This window comes from Anarrhichthys ocellatus, unplaced genomic scaffold (assembly GCF_004355925.1).
Source record: "Anarrhichthys ocellatus isolate YVR2014 unplaced genomic scaffold, GSC_Weel_1.0 scaffold15, whole genome shotgun sequence".
NCBI lineage: Eukaryota > Metazoa > Chordata > Actinopteri > Perciformes > Anarhichadidae > Anarrhichthys > Anarrhichthys ocellatus.
The window spans coordinates 1,752,743-1,762,989 of NW_022280045.1; the positions used below are offsets into that span (position 1 = coordinate 1,752,743).

At 44.1% G+C, this 10,247-nt stretch overlaps 2 protein-coding genes across 3 annotated transcripts in view; both read left to right on the forward strand.

The window, feature by feature from the left end:
• LOC116387802 (cysteine/serine-rich nuclear protein 1-like) overlaps positions 1-4,239 on the forward strand; it is a 7,347-nt gene extending 3,108 nt beyond the window's left edge. For both annotated transcript variants that reach the window (XM_031855191.1, XM_031855190.1), the window contains 3 exons: positions 1,401-1,651; positions 1,736-2,038; positions 2,667-4,239. In XM_031855191.1, coding sequence (XP_031711051.1) covers positions 1,401-1,651; positions 1,736-2,038; positions 2,667-3,653 — 1,541 coding nt within the window. In that variant the 3' untranslated portion in view covers positions 3,654-4,239. The remainder of the gene's footprint in view (positions 1-1,400; positions 1,652-1,735; positions 2,039-2,666) is intronic.
• Positions 4,240-6,685: 2,446 nt separating this feature from the next.
• Positions 6,686-10,247, forward strand: gorasp1a (golgi reassembly stacking protein 1a). The gene is made up of 9 exons (XM_031855027.1): positions 6,686-6,840; positions 7,553-7,633; positions 7,721-7,924; positions 8,053-8,139; positions 8,297-8,427; positions 8,542-8,674; positions 9,070-9,178; positions 9,305-9,448; positions 9,546-10,247. The coding sequence occupies exons 1-9, from the start codon at positions 6,778-6,780 to the stop codon at positions 9,962-9,964; spliced, it is 1,371 nt and encodes a 456-aa protein (XP_031710887.1). The 5' UTR covers positions 6,686-6,777; the 3' UTR covers positions 9,965-10,247.

The window sequence follows — 10,247 nt, forward strand, 5'->3', positions numbered from 1 at the left end:
CCCCCCCCCCCCCCCCCCCCCCCCCCACACTTTCAAATAATGCAAAACCTCCTCCTTATCTGGCTTTTTTTTCTCATCTGTGTTTTATAGGAGTGTCTCTTATCAGTCTGCAGCAGCACCGATATGAAAGCGCTAACCTTAGGGCCGTTCTAGATAATGCGCAGTGTGAATGACTCGCCTCTGGACTGTCTGTGCAGTTGGGTAGAAGATCATTTGCCTGAGCAATAAAGGATGTTGTGGATTCAATTTGAATAGCAAGGTCCTATTAAACAAGTTGTATCAAATGGTCATTATGAAGGTATCACAGAGCTACATATTGGGGCCTGCAGTCTAAAAGTGACTGAAGTAAGCAGTTTCTGCTTTTGCTATTTTGTCACAGAGCCAGAGTTGAGTCCTGGTGCAAACAGTGCCCCAGTGTGGAGCTCCTTAGACAGGCCGAGCAGCTGGGATGAGCTTGGTCAGCTGGTCTCAGTTGTTTAGAGACTTCTGGAGCTTGAGTTCAGCCTCAGTTATGTGTAAAGATTAGACAATTTGCTGAAGCCAAACTGTTAAACCAAACAGTGACCCGATTGGATATAAGACTAAACTGTCAGAGAGAGTGTAACTATGTTCTGGTAAACCACCGAAGACCAGCAGTGAGACCCTGGTTTACTTCTTTTTCTCTCTGTCCACTGCTGCTGCTATAGACCCTGTGCTTGGTATTTCCTCTCCACATGTATGTTAAACAAGTGACGCAAAGACACTGGAGTGAAGCACCTGTAGAGTGTCACCTAGTGGCCACTCAGAGACCTACAGAAGCCTGTGTTGACATCCAGGGCCTGTATTTATCAAGTGTCCAGGAATCCTTTCTAGGAACTGGACTGAAAGACTAAAAACACTGCTGCAGTGTCTCAGAGTAGGACTTGAGAGTTATTTATCAAGCTTCTTATGCAGACTTTCAGCAAAAGAGAGAGTTGTTGTTTTACAACATTTAGAGAGTAGAAAGTAGATCATCGGGTCTTTGGAAATAAACAAAAACATCATGAAAATACCCCTCATGTATTAAAGTCCCGTTTTAATTTGAACTAGATGAGTAAAATACTAGAACCTAGTAGATTTCACCTGTTGCAGTGCACTGGCATTTTAGACTGAGGAAAAAGGGGGTCATCCGCCTTCACTTTGCAGATGTCCTTTATCACCATTTCAGGTGATATTCTTTTGCTAAATCTTAAACTAAGACCAAAAATGCATCACTGTGACCATTTTCGAGCAATATGTCGTAAATATGGGCCTGCTCTGACAGACATGCTGATGTTTCCCAGCATGTTGTTATGGTCCTACCTCAGAGTCCCTCTTTAATACAAAACCCGACAGCGCCTCACTTTTTCCCTGATGTTTTTGTTTCTTTCTAACACCAACAGTTCGGTCCATCCTGAAGAGGCCCAGGCTTGCAGGCGCACGGGGCAACGTGCGCTTTGACCAAGTCACCGTGTTCAGTTTTCCGCGCTGCCAGGGCTTCACCAGCATGCCCAGTCACGGAGGGGCCACCTTGGGCATGGTGCGGAGGCACGGCACCCTTCAGAGGTACACGCTGGCGGAGCACGCGCTGGAGCGACGGCACGGACAAAGAGAGAGGCGGAGGAAAGAGAGGCTCGAGGCACTGAAACAGAAAGTGAGTGCACTTCGTTCCCACGTTTGTCCGCGTAGCGCCGTCCACACGGCAGTCTCCTTACTTTATCTGTTGCGCTGATTCCAGTTAATCACCAGCGGGGCCGTTGACCGGAGAGAGGCCGACAGGCTCACGGTGGATCAGATCCCAGACGAAGACACCGACGTCCACATCGGCGAAGCCGAACTGGAGGATGGGGGTTTCCTTCAGCCGTACTCCTCCAAACAGCGGCAGGCTCTCCTCCAGGCGGCGGGGGTGAAGCGCATCGACCGGGAGGAGAAGAGGCAGCTCCATGCCCTGCGAGTCTCCAGGGAGGCTTGCGGATGTGACTGCCAAGGCTTCTGTGAGCCAGAGACCTGCGCATGCAGTCTGGCAGGAATCAAGTGCCAGGTACAACACTTATACATAAACAAACACTACCTGAACCCCCAACAGCACAAGGGCTGATTAGAAGTCTAATTCAGCCCTGGCATGTTTCATCTTGCCATATGACTGGCTTTGAATTTTTACAAATTTGATTGTGAAATTGTATTTTCAGCCCGTTAAACATCTCACGTGAATCGCATGTTGGAGAAATTTTCATCATTCACTTTTAGTTAACCACTCCAACCATTTAGCCATTGCCTTTTAGCGAACTGTCAATTTGCCAAAAACTGACATTCCTATGTTGTTATTTTATACTTTAACAATTGCTGAATTGATTTTCCAGAAAATGTGTCACATTACAAATTGTGTCAATAATGTGATGTAAAGATACATTTACTGTAATTGAGGATTTTATCCGTCATCCACCCTAATGGATGCTATCATTTATTATTTGCACTATTGTAATAAGTCAATCAGGAATTTAAACGAGTACATTTAAAATAAATACGATTTTTACAATCATTTTGCCAAAAAGACATTTCCCCCGCTCATGTGTCTCAGTGTTTGTTAACTTCAGATCATACTGTCAATACTTATTGCATTGGAGTACCCACAGCACTGATTTCCTCTTTCTGCTGTCTTTTGCACACAGGTGGACCGCTTCAACTTCCCATGTGGCTGCACCAAGGACGGCTGTGGAAACACTCAGGGGCGCATCGAGTTCAACTCCAGACATGTGCAGACTCATTACATCCACACCGTCATGAAACTCGAACTGCAGAGGCGACTGCAAGATGAAACGCTGAGCCAAGACGACCAGACAGGACTTCCAGAGAACCTGGAAGAGTATGTGAAGCAGGACGAGGCCCATCCGGCGCAGAGCGCCAAGAGCTGCCCCTTTGGGTTCACTATGGAGGAAGACGGTCTTCCTCTCACCATGCCCACCACGCCTTCCTTTCATTTCGCCCCAGAGCGGTTGGTGGTGGAGGAGAACAGCTGCAGCAGCGACATGACCGATTCCTCGTGCTCCTCCTCTGACTCTGATGCAGGACGGTGCCTTAATGGGAGTCAGAATCTCCCTGGTGTGGATGGAGGGTTGTCGAGTGCCCTCAGCATCTGTGACTCTGAAAATAATAACCACTCTACGCGCAGCCAACCGAGGCACACGGGAGAACCACTGACGCAGCACGGCGGCAACCCTGCCACTTACAGCACCCCCGCTGACAGCACTGGACCACTTACAGCCAACGCATTCACAGACCATGTAAGCAGGACCTCACAGACGGATTACCTCAATGAGAATGCAAACCAGGCCAGAGACTTCTTTGACAATGACTCTCTCGAGGGCTTCCCCAACACTCCCTCTCCCACTGTGGACTATTTTTCAGGCAGGTACATGGACCTGAGTCTGTCCTCTGACTCCGACATCGAGTTCTTCGACAGCGACTACGCCTCCGGGCCTCTGCACAGCTCCTTCAAAGTACACAGAAACCCAGACAGCTTTTGCCACCTCCAGCTGTTTAGCTCTGTTTATTTGCCACAGAACGAGTCGAGCACCTACCTCCTGGAGTCTCTGATCGGCCTGACTGAGCCCAGCCCAGAGCAGGGTTATGCAGTCAGCGGCACCCAGCTGTCATAGCTGATTCAAGGCGTTCTAGTGACATAACAAGAAACTGTGTCCGAGAATTTTATGTATAATTAATGTATTTGTAAGAAACATTTCAATGTACAAAGAATGAATGATGAAATATGTGTTACCTATAGCTGGAAATTTAGTTTTCTATTTCCTAAAAATATTTTTGCCTTTATTTCAGAGAAACAACACTTAATAATTAATATATGTCTTTTTTATTTCCTGAACCTATATAATCATGTCTGATATGCTATTTAATTTCTTATACTATGGCCACTAAGAATATTTGGATTTGGCTCTGATGCTTCAGCCTCATCGCTGCTCATTGCAAGTTAAGTTGTTGAAAGTAATATTCATTCCAAAGGTCACAAAGATAGAGGCAATCAAAGGTATTGCCCCGTGTGTCAACAAAACTATGCATATTTTGCAGGTAGCTGGCCATGGTATAAGATTATAATCCATTTACCAGAATGAAAAATTTCATAAATCAACCCCAGAGTTGTGAATTATTTTCTACTGCCTTTCTGATTGTGGATTATCTTGTATATGCTAAACAATATGTTTGGGACATTTCTGTATTGGAATAATATAATAAAACATTTTTTCAATTTACTACTGATTTAAAATGTATTTAATGAGTGGTGTTGTCTATTCATCCGTAGTTCATGAGAAGAAACCAAGACTGAGCTAGCATCACGTTATAAGAGCAATACTGACTTGACGTAATGACTGTGCTTCATGACTCTTCCAGTGCAAAGCCAAGAAGAACTGTTTTCATTTGACTTCTGTTATTACACACAAAAAAATATTAATTGATTTAGTACAATCTCAAATCAGTCACATTGTTTGCAAATTGCTACAAAAGGCCTAATAGGCCTTAATATGACTTGTCTCAGTGTCTCAGGGTACTGCCACTATTGAACAAAAAATATCACGTTCATGGGCTCTGCATCACCATTACATCATTACACATGTATTGCATCAACGGCGGATATGAAGCAGCTCTGCTACTATTTAGAATGACAATGCTGTCAATTCAGGTCTAACCACAGGAAGGTCAGGAGAGGTGGTTTTCACCACCAGGAAAGAGCCGCTTGGATCCCAGGTATGTGTGTGTGTGTGTGTGTGTGTGTGTGTGTGTGTGTGGACGTTCATCCAGTTTGTTGCAAAATCAATGCACATTAGAGAGAAATATCTCCAGTAACGGTGTGGGAAGTCCGTATTGGCGGACACTTACAATCACAGCTGCACATTTCACTGCATGGACAAAGCTGAGGGTACCTCTGACCAGATCTGAATCTAATACATTAGATAATGTGAGAATAGTGGGAAATGAATCTGCTGGAATTGTTTCCCTGATGTTCATCTCCGGTGAAAGAGTTCCGGGTATCACAGCAGAAAACTGAATTTACAATAAAAACACAAAACAATGCGCACCAACCCACAGAGGCAGCCATGCCATCAGCGAGTACAAATATTATTGGCAGAAAGACTAATGTCACTGATATATTTTAGCAGCTGTAACTAATTCTGCTGTAGCTAAAAGTCCTTAAAGTTCACCGAACAAAAAAATTGGCACTCTTGTCTGGTTTGTGGTAAACAACTCAGCAAGCCAATATTATGAGGAAGAATTTTAAAGTAAAAAAAGCTGCTTGAAATAAAAAAAAAATAAGAGTGGCAAGTCATAAACTAAATCTAAAGTCCGTCACATATCTTTTCTTTCTATCTCTCTAAATTGAGTGTTTATGATTATAATTTGATGCTCAGCTGATGCTATATTGATGATGTGAGTTTGAATTAATACACAAACTTAAGATCATTTTTTGACAATTGTTTTTAAATGACACACCATCCCAGTCCCAGTATGTGATTACTATGCACGTTATCTGTAGATACACGTCACAAAATACTGAAGCTAAAGACTGTGCCCTTAAAAATCAACAAAGCGGTTCATTTACTCTATCCTGTGTTTCTGCTTCATGAATCTGTTCAAGGATGAGGGTGAGAAGGAGAAAGAGCAGCCGCTGGTTCCTCAGCCCAAACCCCCGAGACAGCCACCAGAGGTCAAACCCAAACCCCAGATGTGTTCTCCTGCACATCTGGCTGGTTCCACCTCCACCCAGTCCACAGCCTCAGCACACAGGGGATTCATGAAAAAGCTGCAGGTATGTGAACAAAATTGCTGCTTCTTAAAACTTAAGCAGATCAAGTACTCAACCAGGGAAAGAACACCAGAACTGGGACTGTGTTCAACTCTGAGAGCCAAACCTTTTAAAAACAATTGGATATATATATCTATATCTATATACACCCATCAGATTTCATCAATTCTACACATCACAGCATTAATTAAAGGTATTTAGCATCCATTGCATCCTTGTGCCTCTGACCCCACCCATGCCTCCGTAACCTTAAGACCATCTGCCCCTTTCACCCAGGTGTTTCACAAATGCACTTTGAGGGATGAAGGGAGCAGAGGCGTGGTTGAACGATCAGCCTCTGAGCTCCAGAGCAGTGAGATGGAGTCTAAGGTAAAAAGAAAAGGAAAAACTGTCTAACAGCACTAATTATTAACAACAGACCTTTTAACTCAAACGAACTTTGCTCCCCGAAGTTGTAAGTGCATATTAAAAAAGTCGGCTGGCTTTTAATAGGACTTACTGTAAATTCTGTAAAGTCACATCACTGTGTTCTGGCAAAGCACATCTGTGTACAAGACAGTGTTCTCCCAGAAAAAGATCGAATTAATCCACAATAAGTTAAACATCTGAATTTGTGTTCTAATGATTATAATCTATAACCAAACTAAACCTGTTGTTTATTAAGATCCCAGACACAAGGACGCACGCTGCAATATTATTTGAAAAGAAGATACCGTTGTAAAAAATAATTTTTGAAACAACGACATTTACTTCACCCACGAACCCTTGTGCAAGCATTTTTGCAATTCTAAAAAAAAGTATGCCAGGCGCGCATGCGCTGTGTGTGCGTTAGTGTCCCTTCCGTTTCAAGCGACGTTCGACTGTTTTGGACTGCAAACAAGATGGCCGCGGACTGTCAACCGTAATAGTTCTCACACTCTTGTTATTTTCTGATGATATAAGCTACTATTTGAAGGTTCCTCACAGAAATGGGGCTATCACAGAGTTCAGAAGTATCCGAAGGAGGAACGTATGGATACCACGTGCACGGCGTAAGACGACCATTATTTAGCTTTCTTTGAATTTGGAGCAACGTGTACAGCAGCTTATCATGAAATGTACAGTATGCTAACCTAGTTAGCTGAGGAGTCCCAACTCGAAAGACCGGATGAGTCGGAACCGTTTACCTGCTATTCCAAGTAGACACAATGCAATAGAAACATTTTATTAACTTGTGTCATTATTAAATAACTAACTCAGGCTTGTAACTTGTTTAAGGAAGTATTACAACAGTCCACTGAGCTAACTAGCTACGTGGTTCTTATCAAAGTCGTAGTAGCATAGTAACGTCAGCTGAATACTAGCTAGCTAATGCTGTGACTAATAATAATAATAATAATGTTAGCCAATGCTTTTAAGTGTGATGGAATATGAAAAGAAGATTTTTATTTACTGGCTTACATGCCTTATGCAAAAAATAGAATAATTGTACATGACATTACATTGATGCTGAATCGATTAGCTAGTCGGTTAACTAATTAATCGATTAAGCGACAACGCCAATCATTTAGTGGTTGTAAATTGGATATTTTTAGTTAAACGGACTGTTGGTCCACAATTTAACCTCCAAAAAGACATGACAACTCTGGTTTAAATCAATTTAAATGTTTTTCAAATTCATTTCCCAAATAATATAATATTCTATCAGCGTAAATTTGGTGAAGCGTCAGGATTTATTAAAATGCTTCTCTCTGTTTTTGACAGGTGCAGCCAAATTCCCCTGCACAGATGTCCGGACTGCAGCCGTTCTTTGACTTCATTCTGTCTCTGGACAACAAAAGACTTGTAAGAGTGCACAGACGCACAGGAACACTAAAATACAGTTACCTCTTAATCCGACTGTTTTGACTCCTCCCCTTAACTGTTTACCAGAATGAAGAAAATGACCTGCTGAAGGAGCTTCTGAAAGCCAACATGGAGAGAGCGGTGAGGATGCAGGTGTACAGCACTAAAACCACCACGCTCCGCGAGCTGGAGGTGACACCCAGTAACATGTGGGGAGGACAGGGCCTGCTCGGTGCCAGTGTTCGCTTCTGCAGCTACCAAGGAGCCAATGAGAATGTCTGGCACGTTCTGGTGAGCTTCTTCATCCGGAACTGGGAGAACCGAACCAGCTGACCTAACTCTGATTTGAACATCCACATTCATTATTACCCCACTATAGCTCCATCTTTAGTTTGCTAACTCCTGTTGCTGTCCTGTAGGACGTGGAGGCCAGTTCCCCTGCCTCATTGGCAGAGCTTCAGCCACACATCGACTACATCGTCGGAGCAGATCAAGTGTTGCAAGACGTAAGACTCATTTGCATACAAGGCGTTACTGCTGACATTCGGCTCTGATATGTTTTGCGAAACGTTTGATCATTTGTGAGATTTATTTAAAAAAAATTTGATCTCGAGAAATCTTTGAGAGATGAGTCGTAGTTAACGCAGTGTTACTGATTTCCAGTCAGAAGACTTCTTCTCGCTGATCGAGGCCCATGAAGGGAAGCCCCTGAAGCTGCTGGTGTACAACACACACACAGATGCCTGCAGAGAGGTGGTGGTCACACCAAACGGGGCGTGGGGCGGAGAGGGCAGGTAAGTGGCAACACACAGATACGAGTTATTCAGGGTCACTTATTGGAGAATTTAGGACCGTTTTATTTTGATAACATTCACACATTTTCACTTGCATTAACTGTTGGCTCTTAGTTTGGGCTGTGGCATTGGTTATGGCTACTTGCACCGAATCCCAGGACATCTTGATGCTTCGACGGCAAAGCCTCCCTCCCCTGTTCCTGAGGAGGAACCCTTTCCGGAGCTGCCCACCCACGGGTTCACGGAGGTACGTCTGACTCCACATTTACCACTCTTTGCCGTTGTATTTTTTTATTTTGATGAAGTGATTTAGTCTATGAAATGTCAATAAAAATGGTAAAAAAAAGTCACATTTGAGAGGCTGAAATCAACAAATGTTTAGCTTGTTTGCTAAATATAATGCTTAGATGACTATAGATAACAAATCATATTCATTGTTTCAGCCCTTTCCATTTGTTTGTGTCACTGCTGATTCAGACATTGGCTGGCTTGATGTACTGTATTGAATGCAGAGACAAAAGCAGTCAGAGATCGGTGTGGTTTTATTTTCCCCAACAACCACATGGATTTTTCTGATAATATTACATGAGATCAAACTATTGGTTGGAGCGGTAGAGCTCAAGTCTGTCACATGTTTTCCAGGCACCTTTGATGGCTCCTTCAAGTCAAAGTGTAGACGTGTTAGACCTGGAGCAGGTCACCCTCCAGGAAGCTCCTCTACCTCCACCCATCCAGAGGGTCATGAACCCGGGTCAGTTCAGACATGCAGTGGTTTTAGAGGATGATGATATACAACATATAAGTGTTGTCTGTTTGGCATCTAATTGGGTTCATAAAAATCTTCTCATTAAGTGTTTTGCATTTGTTTTTTAATCAGGTTTCTCAGACTCTGAAGTGGCTGTGGTGAACCCCGAACCTGCAGATTTGGCGGACAGACTGGATCTGTCCATGTCGTCCATCGACATGACCAACACGTCACTGACTATGCATGAGGAGAAGGACGGGGAGATCTCTGGTGTTGGTGAGTTGCAGCAATTCATACAAATGTCCCGTAGCTTTCATATCTCGATTTGGCAAAAGGAAAACAGGCTGAATGTTTTGTATTTCCCGTCGTACAGAGGAGCTGGAGGACAGTGTGCTGCTTTCGTCTTCAGTGGACAGCCAGACGGCTACGGAACTCAGCTCTGCTCTTGCTTCCACTGACACTTTATCTGATTCAGGCGTCCCGCCGGCTGAACTATCTCACCTGGTCACAGAGTCCACAGACCCACCCGGCTCTCTGTGTGAATCCAGCGATAGCCCGAGTTCACCTCCGCGTGACCTGTCCCCCCCAGAGCCTCCTGCCGCTGAGCCCTCTGTCCCAGCTGAAGACCCTCCCTGCACGTCTCCCGCCGATCCCCCCAAGTCCGCTCAGGCCGTCGAGGATGCGACGTGGCCAGTGGAGGAGCCTGCAGAGCCTCTAGACGTGGCTGCTGCTGCTCACCACTGCAGCCATGAGAGTGACGAGGAGGAACCAGAAGAGCCGCCTCTCGAGTAGGCTCGCATCAGGCCGCGCAAAAAAAATGGAGAGTGAATGTTGACAATCACTGGGGCTTTTTAAAAGGAACACTATAGGAGATACAGGACAGACAGAGGGACATGCATTCTGATTTTATAATGATAGATTCACAGTAAGCGTATGGCTCCATCAGGTTTGTTACACTACAGCCACCCGCTAAAGCATTAGCATACCAGTTGGGAAATACTTAGAGGCACTGTAGGAATATCTTATTTCTGTTATATGTGTGGGATTTTAAAGTTACTGCTTATTTGTTCACCAA

Excerpts from the sequence above, each read along its gene's own strand:
- gorasp1a (XM_031855027.1), top strand. The coding sequence starts at position 6,778 with ATGGGGCTATCACAGAGTTCAGAAGTATCCGAAGGAGGAACGTATGGA. Across the intron at positions 7,634-7,720 it reads CTCTGGACAACAAAAGACTT|AATGAAGAAAATGACCTGCT; the intron begins GTAAGAGTGCAC and ends ACTGTTTACCAG. Across the intron at positions 8,428-8,541 it reads GCGTGGGGCGGAGAGGGCAG|TTTGGGCTGTGGCATTGGTT; the intron begins GTAAGTGGCAAC and ends GTTGGCTCTTAG.